Raw genomic sequence first — 20,792 nt, 5'->3', positions numbered from 1 at the left:
TTGTTGGAGGTGTGTGGTGGTAGCTTGAGAGGCAAAGAACACAAATCAAACATGGTAAATTCCAGTGCTGTGAAAAGAGTTTTTTACTATGAAGGGTGATAGCTGAACACTTGAACAGGTGCCCAGCAAGGTTGAAGGATCTTTGTCCTTGTAGATGTTCAGAAGTCAGCTGGATGGGCCTTATGCAACCTGATTTAGGTCTGCCTTGTCAGTGTTGTTCTACATGAGTTCTGGAGGTCCTCACTAACCTCCATTATTCTTTGGAATTGTTTTTCACATGTTTTGCACAGTTTTTTTGTCTCTCTGCTACACAGTGGGGTTTAGAAGTGTCTGACTGAATCACTATAGTGCAGAAAAAAACCTGGACTTGACCATTGCCATAAACTTCAGTAATGCCTATAGGAATCAGCTGGAAAAAGTGCAGTTAAAGTATAATAGTGGGGATGCCTGGAGGCTGCAGCAGTGAGGCAGTGAAATGATGCCTCATCACCTTTTCAGCCTAAATGGCATTTCACAGCTTGTCAGATATTTTAGCCTTAGTGTAAATGGCAAATCTATTCTAACTGATCTATGCAAATTGGAAGGAAAGTTTTAATAAAAAGGCTTTCTTCCTGAAGAATGAAGAAAAGGAGATTCTTTCCAACCTTCTGTATTAATCTTCTTGAAATTTTGCCCTTCCAATTCTAGCATCAATCATTTCTTGTTCATTTCAGGATGCCTGAAAGATGCACTGAATACAGGCACAGTGCTTCTTAAAAAAAAATAAATCTTTTAAATCCTGTGTGTTTGTTATAGTACAATCTGGAGGATATAAGGTGAAAATCATGAGGGAAAAAACCCACAAGATCTGCAACATTTCAAACCTACAGAGGAAGAAACATGATCTGGAAAAAAGATTTGGTTTGTCTCTAATAAAAATGTGTGTAAAAAATACATGACTATGTAAAAACAACAAGATAAAATCTTGAGAGTCTCATTGTAAACTTTGGGCTCACAGTCACCTATTACTATTTTTGAGAGCAGGTGGATATGAAGTAGATAAAAGAAGAGTTAGGATGATTAAATTCTCAGTGTCACCTGATGTATATGAATCTGGAAGAAAGAGGCGCTTATTCTTGTGTTCAGTGAATATGTGCTAGCAGAATATTCCCTGTGTACATGGGGATTCTTCTTTTTAAAGAAGGTGTTGCTGATTAATGTTTTCCATTTAATAATTGTAAATACAACTGAGGAGATACTAGAGACATGTTTATATGGTATTTTCATCGGTAGATCTCTATGGAAAGGATTAGAGACATCTCAAGTACTTTCAGAGTATCTTTGACAGTGTAGAGTGCTAATGGTACTGCTCCATCCTGAAAAAACTAGGGACTTAATGACAGTGCTTAGTCCAATGGTGTTGGAATGTCATTATGAATTTGAATACTTCAAGAATACTTATAATAAATATGCAGCAGTTTATTTCTCAAGAGATGGCATAGCTATAGATATGGTGATTGTGAGACCACAGCTGAAGCTCTAACAGGGCCTTTTATTTCTTACCTTTTGCCTCACAACACCTGTTTTACCAGCTACTGAGACTGCATAGTGTATCACAGAAGCAGAATCCTTTCATGTGCTTCCAAAATAAGTACTTCTTTGCCAAGGGTTTTGTTTTCTTTGATTCTTTTTCCTTCTCTTTTAACCTACTGTTTAACGACTTTCAATCACACAAGCCATGCTGCAGGAGAAACCAGATTTTTCTTACCTCTGCACTGTATTTTTGTCTTCCTCTCCTATTAATTAAAAGCTAATATTACCGTAACAGTTTGATTGAAATAATTGATGGATACTGTATTTATATGTGATTTTGGGAAGTCCTGGTAGTTTTTTATCAGCTGTTAAAATTGTATTTTAAATCAACATACATATGTGTCACGATTTCAATCTTTTCATGTTTAATTCAAAATTAAACGACTTAAAAGTTCATTCATTGGGAGTAGACACAAAACAACATTGTCACAGAGTTACTAGAGAATAGGGTTACTGTCTCTAATTGCTGCTGATGCATAAGTGTTATGTTTAGTTCTCTGGTGAAATTTACAACTGAAGGAATTTTGCCTAAATCTAGATAATGTCTGCCATCTTTAATTTGCCATAGTCCCATACTATAGGCAGACTTACTGAATAGTAAGAAATCACAAATCGTTTTCTGCAAGCTCTATGGCTTTTCCCCCTGAGGTACTGGTCGTTACGTTTGAAATACTAGAGAGATGCAAGGAAGAGGAAGTCTCTTGGTACTTCCTCCAACATTCCTAGTTAATTTTATATAGTGGCCTGAACAGCCTAACCAATGAAGTAGAATATGTCATCTAACAAACTCTTTCTTCACATGTATCTGATGCTGTCAGTTTCATAGCTGCAATACTCATCTTGGTTTAAATTAATTAGAAATAAAGGGAAACATAAAGTGTAAAACCAGTAATGAGTTTGTTTCCATAGAAACAGACAATGCTCTCTGCCAAAATTAAGTCCTGACTTTGTATTCTGAAAGATAGTTGTGCAGACAACATGTGCTCACTGATCTGCAGATAATGTGTCAAATGTCTTCATCGTATTCATCTTCTGACTGTGCCACGCATCGTTAACAAATCTCTGTGCCAGTACCTTGCTGCCAGCCCTTGCTGTAATCTTTGTCACTTTTATTCCATGTTCTGGCTTTGAAATGGAGAAGGAAAAGATTAGTTTCACTGTGAATTTAATATTGTAACAGGTTATCACAGCTGATAAGCTTGTGAACCTCCTTCTGCCAATATTCTCTGTAAAATCTTTGCTCTGTTAAAAATTTATGTGTATCTATGGCTAGTATTGCTTACAGTAGAGCTGACTTTTCATATCTAGGGTGTGTTTATATATAATAGCAATTTTTGCTTGTCTGGTAATATAAATTCTGAAGCAAAGTGGGTTCATCATAAAATGAAGATATGATAAAGCAGACATTATGGAAAAAAACAGGTGATTTTTCATTAATTTTCTTAATTTTTCAGTAGTGTCTCTGTCTTAATATTTCAAATGATATATAGAAGGGAAAAAAACAGCAAATATATAAAAGAGGGTGTGAATATACAAGACAGTTGCTGACTAGTAGATACTAACCATCTGCAGCAGCAGGAGCAGCAGAAATCTTATGGAATGATTTTTAGTAATATTTGAAAATCTAATAATTCTTTGAGGCTCTCTTGAACTAGCTTCTTTTTGTAGCATTTAATGCTTTACTACAGTGAACTCCTTCACTTAAGTAATTTTGATTGCCAAGACATAGAAATAATTTTGGGGAGAAATTAATACTCAAAATTGTTTCCTAAAATCCGTCCCTGGCTTTTTGCTTTGACCTCAGCTTGTGCTTATTTTCATAAATCCTTCCATCAGAAAACACAGCTACTGTGATTAATTCATGATCCTTTTAGGGACTGGAATTTTATTTGCAAATACCACTCCTTTTGAGGGAAGCAATTTCTAAATCTTTAAATAAGGATGCATAAAAATTATTTTAAAAGTTACCAGTGGGCTGTCTTTTGCAAAATGCTGACATCCAGTTTCCTCAAACTTCTTCTTTAAAATCCATTCTGTTTATAGATTTACAGACTATTAACATTAAAGAGCTATTCCGTGATGATAAAATTCATTTGCAGCAGAATATTTTTCTTTTGGGGAGCAAAAAGAGGTCATTTCACAATCTAGAAAATTGCAGTACATTGTTCTGTCCTATATTCTTAAATCTCCAGTTATATAAACAATTTTATTTATTCTCCAATTCATTTTGCAGCTGGATCTCTGATTAAGATTGATCCTCAGCTACTTTCCCCTCAGTCTCTGCTTTGCACTAATATCTAGCAATCATTAAATCAAAATGACATTCTTCCTAGCTGTCTAGAATTGCTTTAGCTGGTAGGAACAGCTGTAGTTTCAAAGTACTGAAAAACTGTCATTTGGGACTTGGATTAGCATTATTGTATTTTAGAAAACGTGTTCATGGTATGTTAAGTTTGTTAGTTTCAAAAGCAGTAACTTGCATACCTAAATACAACGTTAACCCTGACAGAGAAGTGTTTAGACCTTTTGTTTTGCAGGAATAGTTTGGGATTGTAAAATGAAGGAATCATCCATTCTGTATGATTCCTTCATTTTACAAACTTATGAAAGTCAGAATTCAGGGAAGAGTTCTGGGGAGAGTGAAACCTCAGTCTTCAAGTCTTCACAGGCAGTAGTTCCCTTTCTTCTCTTGTGATTTGGATGCTTTTTTCCTGTGGTCACTTTCAGTAGGATTGTTTTAATTCTTTATTTTTTGTACATTTGCATCATCTTCCCTTTTTTTTTTAATGCATCACCACACTATAATAAATAATGTCAACATACAAAAAAAGGTTTTAAAATCAACATATGAAAAAGGTTTTTAAAAAAATTTAAATTCACATGTTGTAAAACCCCAAGTGAGAGTATGATAAATCCGTTATTTTTCACAAGTCAGGGAGGGAAGGAATTGCTTGTATAGGCCAGACACAGTGCAGTTCAGTTTACTACTTATAGCCAATATACAATTTGGTATGTAGTTCAGCTAATATTCCAAAAGTGTATGCCAAACAGATTGTTTTATAGCTTGCTCTGCTTTGGGTTTATGTGTTCTGATTTTATTTATCAATTAAAATTGATTGAGTATTCGATGTACAGTTTCAAATATGAAGGGGCTTTTTCTCTTACATCTGAATGGGGGACCATGTTGTCTTAATACAGTTATGCAAGTTGTAGTTTGCTTGAACACTGGACTTTTATGTGTACTTTTCAAAATTCATGCCTCAGTTTGATAGTCATTGTAAAGCTGAGATACATATGCATCATCCTCAGTGCCATGCTTGTACAAAGGACATAGCACCTTACATAAAACAAGAAACGTATTTCTCTATTTGCAAATCTTGATTATTTTCCTGCATTCTTGAAAGAAGAATGGTTTCCATAATTTTTCTGGTATTCCTTAAGCACAGGGAAAAATAGGAGGCCTTTTTTCTTTTCATGCATGTACAGTAACATTTTTCCACCTGTTCATATCCATTATTTAATCCTTTTTGATACCTAAAGAGTGTATGAGTGTAGCACAAAAGATTAATGTGGGTTTGGAGTTAACTGATGTAACAATTACCCTCCTTGTATTTGCCAGTGAGATAGATTTATTGCATGGGAATTTTTTCACTTTCATCATGCAAACTTTGGTCTGCATTCACAGAAATGCTTAAGACCAAGCAGTGTTCCTTTTATATAAGAGTAAATTTGAAGCAACTTTACTCTTCATCAAAGTTACACTAATTTTACACCAACGTGACTGAAATAAGAATATAGTCAATGGTAATTGGACAGTTTGTTTTCTAATATTTTTAAATAATTATTTTGTATTTTAGTAACTGTTTCCAGTACTTTCAAATTTAAACTCTGAAAAGCGTTGTGAGAAATGTTTTCTCAAACTATGCCAGATTGCCAGACGTGTTGCCACTAAGTTCCCTTACAGGGAGGGATGAAATTTTACCCTAATTTCTGAGGATTGGCTATGGCTATGCCATTTAATTTGTCACATTTTCAGTTTTCCTGACTACATCTCCAGCCTCCCTTTCAGCATTTCTTGCTGTCTTATGTAATACTGATTTTATTTTTTGCAGCTTTTATACTGCTGGAAGGTAATAAGCCTTAAAATATTAAATTCAAAGACCAATTGAGCATATATAGAGTTGTAAGTTCATCTTTTTTTTAAATTTTACACACTACGTGCTATAGTTTTAGATTTTTGCATTTCCCAAGGTGTACTTTAGTAAGATCCAGGAGAAACTTACAACCATATTTTAATGTTAACATATTTGCTCCCATGTGCATGTGTAGCCAATAATTTAAGGGGGACCAGCATGTCCTGCTGTATTGTTACAATTTCTTCGGTTAATGCTGTTTGTGCTGTACTTTACTTTATTCCTATTCCTCATTCTCTACATTTTCTTTGAACTGCATTTTCAGGGTATTTATTTCAGAACATGTGGAATTTTTTTGTGTGCACTCTTGGTTTTGGGGTTTTTTGTTTTGTTGTGTGGTTGTTTGGGGTTGTGGTTGGTTGTTTTTTCTTTGTTTTGGGTTTTTTTAAATACTCATAAGTGCTTTGGTCTTTCTTCTTCCATTAATCTGATTTTTAACTTTGTGTATATCTGTATGAAAAAGCATTCAAGAGGAGCTCTGTTATTTATATGAATGAGGTATCTAGATATTACACATACTAGATGTCAATTGTATTTTCTATCTGGAATTTCCACTTAGTAGGTTCTGAATATGTATATATAAAAGAAATCCCTAAGCTCCCTTGGAAAACAGTTACTTCTCTTACCTGAAAATGATCTCATGCACATGAATACAAACACACAACAAGATGTCAGCCCATGAGTGAAATTTCTGAAACATTTCTTTTGATGGAAAATTGTCTTTACCTCTTACTAGTCTTTAAAGCCAATGGTGCTACAGCAGAGCTGAATTCAGGCCCCTTTAGTGAATGATAGTGAAAATTTTTCCCTAAGTTTAGATGCTAGGGACTACTCTTAATTTCTGCTTGTGCAAAGCCATGCAGGCAGTTCGCTTTCAAAGGGTGAAAGCTCACTTTCTGCCTGCAAAGGGTGAACATGAGGGCAGAACTTGAAGAGTATTTCACATTCAGGGTGATTCAGGAACTAGAACCAGTGAGCTTGACAGGGCTAGCCCTTACCAAAAGTATTATTTCTGTCACAAACTGCATGCCAGAAGCCATTGAAACTATTTAAGCACTGAATTATACAATAAAATTTCTTCTGGTTTTATGCAAAATATGAAAATCAAGAAACAATGGAGAGTAAAGTTCTTTGGTCACCTCTGAATAAGAATTAGATGTTAGTTAACAGTAAACACTTTGAATTATTAATCATGCAGCAAAAACACACGAAAATTATTTTTGGTTATGTTCTCAACATAGGCAGATGAGTTTGTTTAGCAACTTGGTAGGCAGCAAATTTAGAAGAAATGGAAGTAAGCAATATTCCAAGAATATGTTTTAATGAATTCATTATTTTGTGTTATTGCATAAAATCTGTTTATAATAGCTGAAATAATTTCATGATCATCAATAACATTTGTATTTTTGTTAGCTGTAATGAGAGATATCAGAGGATAATTCTCATATGTGATATAAAACAGTTGTCTACAGAAATTGCTGAAGTAATTATTCTATCTAGTATGCTTGTTAATGCCTTACAGTACAGTTCGTCTTGTACTATTTTTTTTAGTATATTAGAACGTGTTCTCCAGACTTAGTTAACATAGCTTATGTCCCTTTGTCTTCTTTTCCTATTGGCTCATTATTTGTGCCACTTACAAAATAGTGACATTATTTTGATGTGGTCTTCTTTTTGGCAAAAGGGAAAAGAAACTCAACAGTGTGTCTTGATACCAGTAAGGCTGTTGACATGATGTTGGAATATATGACATGAGGAAATACAGCCTACTGTATTGACATTATGTTAAATACTCAACCAATGAAAACCAGGCTAAAAAATAGAAATGGTCTTAGGAACAGCCTTCAGCTGTAGAATTATGCATAAGCTTGAGATAAAGAAAATGTCTCTAATTTAGAGGTGATTTATCCGCTGTAACAGGCTATCTGAGGATGTTGTAGAAACTGTTTCCTGAACATGTTAGATTAGCCATTTTACAAAGACATATATATTTAGTCTAGCTTCATAGTGGAGAACTAAGTCAAATAATTAATGGAAGTCCTCTTTAGCCTGACGTTCTAGTCCAACCTGTTTATTTTTGAGTCTTGCTGTTGTTTTTAGTACAAAAATCTTGTAGAGGGTTTTTGATTTACCAAATTTAGGAGGAGTAGCTTAATTTTCAGAGTATGGAATTTAAAATTAAACTTTCAAATATCTATCTGTCTATCTATCTATCTATCTATCTGTCTGTTTTATTGCTATACAAGTGGAACACATTTAGATAAAAAGGCAAAATGCCTATTAATTATATTACTAAGTTACCTTGTAATTAATAACTGTTGTTCCTTTCACTGTGCATATTGCAAGATAAAAAATGTAATCACTGGATCACAAATAATTTTTTGGTCTTTGAGTTACTTGCAGGTATCATTTAAGTTGGAGTAATACAGAAAATATTCTGTTTATTTTGCTCCTACAGAAATGTATCTTCTGCAGGCAGAGAGTTAAGAAAATCTCCGGTGCCTGCATTCAGTGCTCATATGGACGCTGCCCAGCATCATTCCATGTTACATGTGCCCATGCCGCAGGAGTGCTGATGGAGCCTGATGACTGGCCATATGTTGTCTACGTTACATGTTTCAGGCACAAGATCAACCAAAATGTGGTAAGAAGTTTGTTTTCTTATTTGTTAAAAAATGGAATTGCAGAATTAAAGTATGTTTCCAGAGAAAATGGAGGAGAGGATCTGCACTATGTATTATCATAATTCTGTCTATCATATTTTCATGCATAGCAATCTTTTACAGGTTGAAGATTCTTCGTTATGCTGTTACCTAGGAGAAGTGATACCTGATATGCCTAATACGGTTTTTAATTTAAAGTCCTTGTTGCGTATATTGTTTTGACAGCCAGAACAAATCTCTGAGTTCTCTGTTTTGTTAATCTGAAGTATAGTACTAATACCCAGATCACAATATCTTGCAAATACTCACAGATCCTGTGAGATAATGGATGTGGTGTATATGCAAAATCTTTGTTCTGCAGCCAAAGAGTCTCTTGAAAATATTAAATTATAATTATTGGGTCATTTGGCAAAGTAACACTGGCATGCCATGAAAATTCATGTTATGACTGCCTTTTTATTTCTATTCTGTGCTGAGGAAGAGCCTTTAATTTTAGATGAGACACAATCAAGAATTAGTTTAATGTCTTTTACTTGAATAAATGGTTAGTATCTCAGTTAGGAGAGAACTTTTGCTATTCATCTTGGGCTTTTAAAACTGTATTTTGCTTCCTAGTAAACCAGAAGGACTTAACATAGTCTTATTAAGGAAAAAGCTTGGAAAGTTAGTCAAGTTGCAATTTTTTTCTCCTTTATGCATTAGAAATGAAAGTCATAAACCCAGGTAATATCTGTGTCACAGCTGTTGATCTTTAAAGAGTTTTTCAGTGGATCCTTGGTCTTAATGACAAGACTGAACAAGACTACTGAAGAGTAGGATTTCTTCCAAGTGTACTAAATTATAATGCCTCCCAACTAGAGTAATCGGTCTAGAGTATTCAAGCTGCAGCTGGTATTTTTAAAAGGGAGACATATTGTTTATCCCTGTTTAAAATTTCCATAGTATTGTTATTTTTTATCATATTTTTGTTTTCCAAAATGAATGAACATGTTAAACCAGCACACTTCATGTGGTTTTAATTTCTTGCAAACATTTTCCAAGAAAATTAGTTTGGTTTGAAAAACAAGGAAACTTAAATTTCTATCTGTACAGGCAACTTAAGATACTGTCTTTGGGGTTTTTAGAAAAAAAAATTGGTTGAAAATTACTAGATAGATTCATGACCAGTAAAAATAGGGCCAACATTTCCCAAATGTTTTCTAGTAGCTTTTTGAGACCAGTCTTTATAATCTAGGTAGTGAGATTTGCATCAGTTCCATAAATTCCATTATTTCTTAGTGATTTTCTTGACCTGTATTACATAGTGTAAAAGAAAACAAACCCCATCAATTATGTGGCTGTTGTTTTAGAGGTTGTGTGAAGGACATAGAAAGTGTATTGGAATGAGACTATTGTATCCTTCCTGAAACTCAGCACTAACTTTTTTTAAAAGATTCACTATTATTATCCTTTTTTTCCCCCCTGTCTCAGCTAACAGTTGGGTTTGCAGAAGAGAAATAAAAGTTATGCGTTTGTGTTTTCAGTAGAGCCAAAATTTGGAAAGAGCAGATATTTTGTTAAAGAATGTTTTTCTATAAAATTATTAGTTTACTCCTCAGACAAAGGAGATTGCCATATGTTTTTAAATGCTTGGGTTTATACTCTGTCTTTTGGATAATTAATCTAATCACATCTTTAAGCCTTTAGAACTTTTCTCACCGTTGGTTCTCTTGTCATGCTTTTCTTAGCTTTTAGCTGTTCCTTCATGCAGAAATAACATTGCTCTTCACCATTAGGCATAGCAATGTATCTTACTTCTAATCAACTTTTCTTTTTTTGCCTGTTGTTTCAGTTTCCTTGCTTAGAAGCAGAACAGGAAATCATGCAGAGTCAAATATTATACTCACTTAACAAATTTTTGTGAGTGAAATAGATTCTCTTGTCAGTATGAAAAAAAATGTCTTCTGGTATTTAGCAGAAAACATTGTTCATAAAGCAAGGACACTATTATTTTTCCTAATTTCAAGGAAAAAATTTAAAATTGTCTGATTTTCCTTAATATAGACTCTAAATATTCGATCTAAATGCTCAGTGACTGCCTTTGTACTGACTTCATGTTTGCTGCTTTCTTCAAGTTTAAAAAAAAACCCAAAACCCAAAAACTCAACAATCAAAGAATGACATCTGGTCACTAGGAAAAATTGTGACATATACCTATAGTGGTATTTTAATATGTAAATCAATGAGAATGTTCAACAAAAAAGGCCTACCTAAACAGATAAATGTGTATTATTACTATTATTAGCATATCTCTTCACCCCAGGCAAGGGCTTATTGTAGTGAGGAAGTAGAATATGCATCCAACTTATTTACCCCTGTGAATTCATGCAAAATTTTTCAACATACATTCATAATCCTTTTTCACTGGGGATCAGGTTCTGTATTATCTTCAGTATTTTAGAGTGCCTTTTTGTTGTCAGTCATTGAAAACATTGGTGGGGTCTTCTGAAGAAAAATCATCAAAAAGAAAATCAAAAGGGAAAGCAATAATCCTTGAATTTATCTGATGCTGCCAAATGAAGTAAATACAGAAATACTAAGAACTAGAGTTTTTAGATGTTTATATGACTTTTAAAAAATACGTTTCCATGTTCATGGACTCAAAACTAGGCCTACCTCTTACATTTGCTGAAAGTATAGCTTTAGAAATAACACAAAAATTTGCTAGCAGAACAGTTTTTATATATGGAGTGTTTTGGGTGTTTGCTGTCATTGCCTATGTTATTTTTTTATGTAAATTGGATTGTCAATATGCAAGGAAGGCTCAGTGATTTGCTACTTACAGGCTGTGGTTTGGAATTTTTTTTTCCTTTTTTTCTCCTTGACTGTGCTTGTCTCTGAGCATGAAACATATCCCTCATCTCAGGATCTCTGTGGTCAAGATGACCCCAAGGTGTTAGAAAGTCTCTTTTTCCCAGCCTAGTGCTCAAAGAAGGAGTCGGAATTCCTTGTCTCTGGTTTTCAACGTTGCTTGTTTTCTCTTATATCTAATACATTTTTGCCTGACCCGCTGCAGTCTGTCTGGCAGGTCAGTTTGTGGCACACTGCCCGCCCTTGAGGTGGTGTCAACATTTTATATTAAGAACTACACGTAATTTATTTACAATAACTTTCCAATACCTATCACCTATGTTAGACAGTCTGTCTCTACTCTGAACCAATCTAAAAGTGCCACAAGAAGGAAGAAGGACAGGGCATGCCCAAATCCCTCCATCTTGCCTCCTGAACCCCCATTCTAAAAACCCCAAAATTCTACTTTTTCACCCTATGACAAATTAACTGTCATTCTACTTTAATTCTCGTGACTTGTAACTCTTAATAAAAGTTGGCACTGCTCCATGGGTCAAAGTCAAAGGCACAGGTGTCTTTGGCTTTGTGCCAGGGTCTCTGAGCCCCCTGCTAGGGGCTTGAGCCATCCAGGGCAGCCAGAGGGATGTCCTGGGTTCCCACACCCTCACACATTTTTGTCGTCAAAACCACAAGAACATGTGGAAGTGCAGTTGAGAATAGGTGCTGCAGATGGATTTGTTTTGATTAAAAGAACTCATTCATACACACGAAAATGGGAAAAAGGAGTTGTATGCAATTGTTCTAACAGAAAAAACAAAAAAAAAAACCCAACCCCAAAAGATCCATATGAGCCCTGCAGATCTGAGAAAACCAGCCGGAGACAAAACTATACTTACAGCTATTTCCTTTGGAAATTGTTGACAAAAGGGACTATCTAGTCAGTCCCAGTAACATTTGAAAGAATAATGATCTTTAGAAGAGACAAAGACAGGAGATGCAAATACCTGCTGTTGCTGTTTTTGGAGCTACTTAAAATTACCTTCTACTATTATCAGCCAGTTCTTAACCTCTGTAGCAAACAGGGAATGAAGGGATGCTGTCCAAAGCTGTAGATCCTTTTTCTGTTGAACACCTTAATGATGGATTGTCATTGTTTGTCACTGTCTGCTAACTGCTGCCAGACCCCAAATGTCTCAGAAAGACTAAGCCAAGTCTTCAGAAGGAGATGTTGCTCAAAAATCATGAACTGGATTATTTCTGAAATGTCATTAATAATTTCTATGCTGAAATTGGAATTCCAAAGAGTAAACGATGACATGAGATTTAAGTTCCAGTGTGGAAAAAAGTCTCAGATTTTTTTAGCATCCTCCATTAAAAACTGTAGCCTGAGAAAGTTCCTAGGTATTTAGATGTACATCAGATACCTACTTCATGATTTCATTATGAATTCATATTCACATAATTTATATATTTAAGGTTTTTGTTCCCTGCCATATAGAAAATGAAGGAGAAAGTAATTTTCCTTTTAAATTTTGAAGTATGCACACAGAAGGGGAGATTATCTTTCTTTGTATCTGGTTGTTTTCTGTATTTCTGCCACTACCGTAGTTCATTCTTCGCTTTGGTACTATTAAAGAAAATCATGCTTTTAAACTACAATTTTCTCAATAATCTGATAACTACCACAGCTGTTTCTTTAATCTGATAGACTCCCTTATATAACAGCTGTCCTTTCTGATCAAAAAATTGCATTCTTAATGTCAATAAATTCTTAAGATTTTCTGTCAGGAAATGTCTTCTGGGATGTGCAATCAATTACAGACTGTACTTGTGAATATGTTTTTTTGAGAAATAAATTAAGAATCCTAAGAAGATAACATACTAAAAAATAATCTCCTTGAGCTAGAAAGCTTTTTTGGGTTTTATTACTTTTTCTAATGAGAAATGGCATTCCTTCTCTGAAAATTTTATCATTAAATGAATTTTCATTTTCTCTTAAAATGTTGTACTTTGCCCTCCATCTTCTCTTAAGAGTTCCATCTTCTTTTGGAGAAGATTTAAACCTTTTAATAGAGCAATAGTTCCTTAGGTTTCTGTGATAGAATACTTTTTCTATTACCTCATAAAAATAAATAAATTAATTCATATTCTCTAGTTTACATCAGATCCACCTCTGCCCCCACCGAAAGCTGAATAGGATAAAATAAAAAATTGAAAGATAAATAAACATGCATGATTACATATGTTTCAAGATTAGAAAAAGCATGCTTATGGACATTTTATTGCTTCTATGATAAAATCAGTCCATTGCTATTTGTGTAGTTAATTTCTATACTTAGTCTATCTATAGACAGTTAAATTGATGAAGAAATAATTTTATTATACAGATAATGGTTAAATAATTTGTGAATGTGCTGAGAATGCTATTTCTAGGTGCACTTGGAAATACTTTAGGAACATCATTGAGTTTTACTATCTGAGGTGACCTCAACTAAATCCTACAAATGTCTGTGACAGGCAGAGTTCTGACACACAGATGTATAGTGTACTGCCTACAAAAATGGCACAGAATATTTGTACTTGGTATGCCCTTATTTTTCAGGAGCAGAGAGATTTAAAAATTATAATCCCATAAATAGGTCCAAGACGGAAGCCCAATAGTGACAAGAAGTCAGCACTAAAACAGAAGTCTTCAGGTTTAGGATGGGTTTTTCCTCTTATGCCAAAGCATTCACTTTACTGCTAATACTCGAAATCTAACTAAAATAACTGATGCTGTTCTTTATTCTCTTCAATTCTACTGATACAAATCCTACAGCTGTAGGATTTTCCAGATTTTCATAAGACAGTTTTAAGACTATTATATTGACTGAAGAATTTCCTGCCATTGAGGGTTTCAAAAGCAGTGCTAAGAAATTTGAGGATTACTTTAGTGTGGACTGTGTATAAAAGTATTCTTTCACAGCTTATATAAACATTTCTAATAAAAAATATTTCAGCCTTAGGTATTCCAGTGCACATGCATCTTACATAACTAGAAATGTTCAACTCTTCAGGTGTAGCCAAACTCACAATAGCTACCCTTTGCATAAAAACAATGGACCTTTGTGAGATATGGAATAGTTAAGCTCATAAGAAAGAAGTGCCTTCTGTATTACTTGGATGGGAAGGTACTGGTTTTATTTCCTGGTGAAGAAGGTTTTTAAAGTGGAAGGTTCACAGGGATACAGGAGTTGGGAGATGAGATGTTGACTCTATGGTGTGAGCTTCTTAGTGATTGCCTTCCTACAAAGTTCCATTGTTTTTATATTTATAGAATCCATCAATTAGTTATTGATGTAGAATTTTTGCATAGTTTAAGAACTCTGCTAGTCTTCTGATTTATGTAATTACCACTGGAGAATTATAAGTGAAAAGTGAAAAAAAAAATTGTTACTGCTATACTATGCAAATAACTGATGAAGAGTGATCAGTGCTGTTTGAAGCTTTAAAGCAAAAGCTCTGTACAATGTGGTTAAGAAGTTCCTCACATACACTGCTGTAGACAGCTCTGGCAAGAGCTGGATATACATTTAGTTTTTGCATCTCACAGGCCAAAATTTCATTTTATTATGTGGAATCGTACAGAAATCCAGTACTTCAAAATCTCATAATTAAAAAAAAAAACCACAACCATACTCTTGGTTCATCACACCTTGTGTCTTCAGGAAAATTCTACAAATTCTACAAATTATCTACAAATTATCCCACAAACAAAAATAAACATTTTTTCTATTTATATATTACTGATGCAATGCAGAATAGTTTTAAAGCATCAGTTGCAGAAGTATGCTTTGATGTAGTATTATTCAGATGTCATTTTTTTCCCATGAAGTGGAGAAATTTTGTAAATAAAAGAAATTATGTTAACATTATTGAATTAAATTAATTTAATTTGAAGTTTTTATCTCGAGTGCTCAGCTGTTATCAACCCTGTTTTTACACTGATAAATTTTTTATGAGTAAGCTGGTATTTTAAATTTATTTTTTCTTTTAAATTCTTCTTTTTTTTCAAGAGAGCTAAAGTATGTGGGAGAGCCATTACAGTTGGGCAGACAGTCATCACGAAACATAGAAATACACGGTACTATAGTTGCAGAGTCATAGGAGTGACATCTCAGCTTTTCTATGAAGTCATGTTTGATGATGGCTCCTTCAGTCTGGATACTTTTCCTGAAGACATTGTAGTAAGTACTTTCTCAGATTCCTATTCATTCTGGTTTGTTTTCTTGATATTTTGTTTTGGGGTGGGGTTTTGTGGCATTTGATTTTTTTTTTTTTGGGTTTTTGGTTTTTTTTTAATTTGAGCAGGAACCTCTTGAACTAATTCTTATGACTTTGAGAACATAACATCTTAATATTTAGTTCATGTTTGTTGCTTTAACTGCTGAGAATGATTATTTTCTAATGGGCTTCCAAGCTTCGGTTGTTCTAATTAGTCTTTGCCATTTGACCAAATGAATCAAGAGTAATCTTAGAAATTCTTTAAATTAAATGAGAAATACATATTTAGTTAAGAATATGAAAGAGGGAATTCCATATATCCTTCTCTGTCACTTAGATATAACTTGTGAAAATTCCTTGCAGAATAGAAGGATTTCTTCTGTAATGTGAAGAACAGCTCTTAAGAATCTGCTCTAACAACTTATTTACTTTTCTTGATCTTTAGTTTGTGAGATTACATTAGTAATGACAAACATAATTAGGGAAAGTAGTTTATCTATATGTAGTATAGTGTATTACATTTTCAAAAGGCAGCTGAGATTTTGATTTCCCTTATGCACTTACATAAACTACCATGGCTCTCATAATTGTTAAAAACCACATTGTGCATTTGGCACATATGAGTAAATTTGCAGTTGGAGAAAGATTCTGTTTCCCTCCATGTTTGCAATGATATGCTGGATGTTAAGCTTTGTGGTGTTCATCAAGTGCCCTTTGACCTCTTTCTCCTGATGTGACTCTAATCCTCATTTACCTTCATGATCCTCTGGAGTCTTTTATGTGCTAAGCCAGTACTTTTGGTGTCCTTCCTACTAACTTCCAGAAGTTAAAGCCTCCAGGGACCACTGATAGGCAAAAGTGCTGTTTGTTGGAAGACTACTTTTCATTTAGTACTGTTCAGTATGTAGAGGGGAAGAGCCTGGCTTACACAGCAGTGCTGGAGAATGCTGGCTTTGCATCTCAAGGGATACTGCTCGGAACACTCCACATTCTTCACCTGTGAAAGTCTTTGAGCTCTTGTGCTTTCTGCAGACCTGATATTTTCCTGAAAGGAGCATTAGCTGACAGATATATCAATGGAAATGATACTGTTGTTCTTAGAAGCTTCTTAGTTGTTGAAAAGTCTGGCATATTTTTAAAATATGGTATTTGAGAGGATGCATCTCAGATCAGTGTTTGGGAATTGAGCTGGTCACGTCCCAGTGGTCTGAAGAGAAGTCAGTCACCAAATCTATCTTAGATGTCTTTGAAAATTTGTCCTTTAATGTGAAACACTGCAGAAGTCTCCACTAATGATCAGTGGCATTCTGATTTAGGATGATCAAGATACTAAGTAAATATGTGTATTGCTATTAGAAACCCTTTTGTAAATGCCTTCTGCATCAAGGATCTGGTAAGGCAAAGGTGAGGACCTGCTTGTTGTCCTAGTGGGGGAGTCTGATCTGGTGCTAAGAATAAATGTAATCAGGTCTGGATATGCCTCAGTGCTTCTCAGATAGTGGATGAACATATAATTGTTTGATGGAAACACCAAACGAATTTCACATTTCTTAGAGAAATGTTGTGTTTTCATTAGATAATATACCTGCAGCAGTAACTGGAACTGAAAAAAAAAGTATTTTTTTCTTCTCAGACTAAAACTTACTAATCCATGCAATGTGTGTATCAGATGTTAGTGCCGCTGGGAGGACTTGTTCATCAAATCTGGTGTGAAAGCAATGTTGCTGCCTGTTGAAGAACTTATTTTTCTAATCTATTTTCACTTTTCAACCAGCTCAGAAAGATAGGAGCTTTTTGCTCTTCCAGTATGTGCTGAATCCACTACATAATTTCAGTTCAGCTCACAATAAACCAAAATTCCAATATTCAGACACAGTGGCTTATTTTTAAGGAGGAAGGGAGCAGGAAAAGTTCAGTCTTGAACTGAACTTTATGAAACTCTGTATTCAACAATAACCAAATCAGGGTATACATTGATCTCTTCTCATATGTATTTCTCTTTGTTTGTGTTGGCATTTACTAAATAGATGACGTGGGAAGTGTTAGGTGTTTTAACTATAGACACATATTTAGGTTTTTTAATTTCAACATTATTTATTTCTTGGATGTTATACCTGATTTCTTAGACTAATCACCCTTCAATTACAGGGTTTAAACCAATATGCTAATCAACCTGCTTTTCTTCAACCCAGAAGGTGTAAGAGGTGTAAAGAAGTATATGGATACAATCTCTTCCTAGAAGCAACAGCAGGACAAATTCCTCCTGTAATGCATGGGAAGACTTCAGTAAGGGTGACAGTATGTGATATCTTAAAGGTCATGAGATGACAACTTTTGCAGTTACTTTAGTGATGCAAGCACACAACTAAGGAGTGCATATACTGCAGTTCTGAGTAACTGATAGCAGCAGATAGCATTTATGTGTGCCACTTGCCACTTCTTGAAGTATTAATGCTCCGTAACTTGTCAAACAGCCCCTAGCACAGTGCCCAGAACATTACTGTTCTGGCCAGTAGGCCAGATGTCAGTTCACAGATTATGCATCAAGAAGTTTTTCAGTTTTTTGGTCTCATCATTTAGGGAGAGTATCTGACAATTCATTTTTTTGTTGGTGGTGGTGGGGTTTTTTGTTTGTTTATTTGTTTTGAGGTGTGGAATTTTGGTTGGTTTGTTTGTTTGGGGTTTTTTGTTTGTTTGTTTTGATACCTAATGGCTATGGGCACTGGCATATTGTAGCATTTTGCTAGAAGTTATTACTCTTGGTGTATAGCTAGAAGATTTGTTTCTGTATATATTGTGGCTGGCAATATGATTTATATACATATATGCGTAAGATTTGGATGAAGTTGTTACCATGTTCCCATGTTACTGTTATTAGAATCACAGAAGAATGGGGAAGCTTTGCAGTATTCATGTTTGGGGGGGATAGATACCGTATTATATTGATTGCAAGGAGTTAAAAAGATAATTGCAGAGTGAAGCACACTATTGAGAGGTCTGATTACAGTAGAGCTGAGCACACATCTCCTGAAACAGCAAATGTCCTTCCAGGCTATTGCCCCCTTAAGTGCCCTGGTCCTTCAGTGATGAGTTTACAGAGAATTCTGTGATGTCCTGGATTCACCTGGTGGTTATCAAGGAAACTAGGTGAACAAAAATGAGTGTAATTGCTGCCATGACGTAACCACGCTATGTTTTCGTTTACTTGTAAGTGTATGTTGGTGTTGTCCATTGAAAAGGTGAAGTTGCACTGTGGATAGTCACATCCACAACCCACAACTACTTTAAGCCCAGACTTACAGAAGGTTTTTTACCCAGTGACCAATGTGTCTGTCCAAACCATGGAAACACAGTTTCTCCAGGGTAATGTTGTGTAAAATGCCATTAAAGGCTTTATGAAAGTCCAGGCAGACAACATATACTCCGTTTTCCTTATCTACTAAACTTGTCTCTTGTTACAGAAGGGGATTCTGTTGATGGAGTAGCACCTGCCTTTCACAAACCCCTGCTGGCTGGACCTCATTGTGTCATTGCACTGCACATGCTGTTTGATGACACTTGGGATGATCTGCTCCATGACTTTCCTTGGCACTGAGGGAAGGTGCCATTTTGCTTGACACTCCAACTGACAGGCCTGTAGTTCCCTGATTTCACATTTTGACCCATCTTGAAGATGGGTGCCACATTTGTCAACCTCCATTCAACTGGGACCTCCAAATTAGCCTGAACTGCTGGTAAATGGTGCAACGTGGCTCAGCAAGCTCTTCCACCAGCTCCCTCAGTTCCTCTGGGTGGATCAACCCCGTAGATTTATGTGTGTTTAAGGGGTGTAGCAGGTTGCTGACCATTTCCTGTTGGATTTCTGGGGCTTCATTCTTCTCCCTACTCCTGTCTTCAAGCTCAAGGGGCTGGTTCTCACAGAACAACTGATACTAAAGACTGAAGCAAAGAAAGCAGTTAAGTACCTCAGCTTCTTTCTCATTCTTTGTTACTGTGTTTTCCCACCGCATCCAGTTAAGGATGGAGATTCTTTTTAGCTTTCCTTTTGGTGAGAATGTTTACAGAAACATTTTTTATTGTCTTTTATGGCAGTAGACAGATTACATTCTAGCTGGGCTTTGGCCCTTCTAATTTTCTTGCTGCATAACCTCACAACATGCTTGTAGTTCTCCTGAGCCAGCTGACTATTCTTTTTAAGGTGATAAAGTGTCCTTTCTTTCCTGAGCTCCAGCTGGATCTCTCTGTTCAGAGATAATTTCAGTTCATTTTTTAATGTGTCACATTGCTCCATCCAGCATGTTCCTTGATTTTTTTTTTGTCTACCAGTTCTTTTAAAGTGGATGCCACCTTATCTTGAGAAAAATATCAAGCATGAAAAAAGCACCACCAAGCAGTGAGTTTCTTAACATACTAGCAGTGATACCTGAATCCTTAACAGAATTTTGTTGATGCTTATTTCAAGTACCTTCCTCCAGCAGTGGCCCCAAGAAAGCTCTTGGTGTGAAGAGAAAATAAGGGGATTAAACTCTGTCTTTCTGTGTCTATCAGTACTTTTAATTTTCCCACTCTCCAGGAGAGAGAGGAACAGGGCTCTTGAGAGCTCTGAAAACCAAAGTACTTTACTGAAATTATTAAAAGGCTACACTTTCTTACCATGTGCACCTAGATTTTACAGCAACTAAAATTGTTATTCCTTGCATTCTTTGTTTAAAACAAAAGAACAGAAAAAAACCCCACATTTTAGTTACTAGTATCTGAAGAAAAACCTGTCAGTGTGATAGCAGTGTAGGTTAAGAATCTGTTAAAGAAATAACCCACAACTTTTTTAATTGAGGGACTTCTTTGCAATCCTTTACTATCCCAGGCAACAAATGCTCACTTCATATCCTACAAAATAATGAAATAAAAGTTTTACTATCACATGACTCACACTCTATTGTATGTGCGCTCTACTGTATACACATATACTCTATAGACTGTGTGTGTAAAGCTGCCAATTCTATCTGCTTTTATCATGGACTTACTGAGGTTTTGCATGATCCTTCCTGGCCTAGATAACCCTCCCAGGGTTTTGAAACTGTGAAGGCATTTATAACCTTAATAATTACCTGAGACCAGAGGAACTAATTGAGGTAATTTGCAGGTGAATGAGTTGGGATGAATACGGATTGTCCCAAAGCAATTGTGTGTTACTAGATAAATGAGAGACAGAGTAGATTTACTTCATCCTCCTTTGAGATGCAGAAGAAATTGACAGTTTTTCAAAAATTAT

The 20,792-nt window shown here is 35.2% G+C and overlaps 1 protein-coding gene across 4 annotated transcripts in view; it reads left to right on the top strand.

Moving 5' to 3' along the window:
* Positions 1 to 20,792, top strand: part of KDM4C (lysine demethylase 4C) — a 235,837-nt gene that overhangs the window by 195,265 nt on the left and 19,780 nt on the right. For all 4 annotated transcript variants that reach the window (XM_039729775.1, XM_039729773.1, XM_039729774.1 and 1 more), the window contains 2 exons: positions 8,224 to 8,409; positions 15,313 to 15,483. In XM_039729775.1, coding sequence (XP_039585709.1) covers positions 8,224 to 8,409; positions 15,313 to 15,483 — 357 coding nt within the window. The remainder of the gene's footprint in view (positions 1 to 8,223; positions 8,410 to 15,312; positions 15,484 to 20,792) is intronic.

Source organism: Passer montanus, unplaced genomic scaffold (genome assembly GCF_014805655.1).
Source record: "Passer montanus isolate IOZ18808 unplaced genomic scaffold, ASM1480565v1 scaffold7, whole genome shotgun sequence".
Classification (NCBI taxonomy): Eukaryota; Metazoa; Chordata; class Aves; order Passeriformes; family Passeridae; genus Passer; species Passer montanus.
Note: the sequence above shows the minus strand (reverse complement) of the source record. Positions and strands in the feature narration are given on the sequence as shown.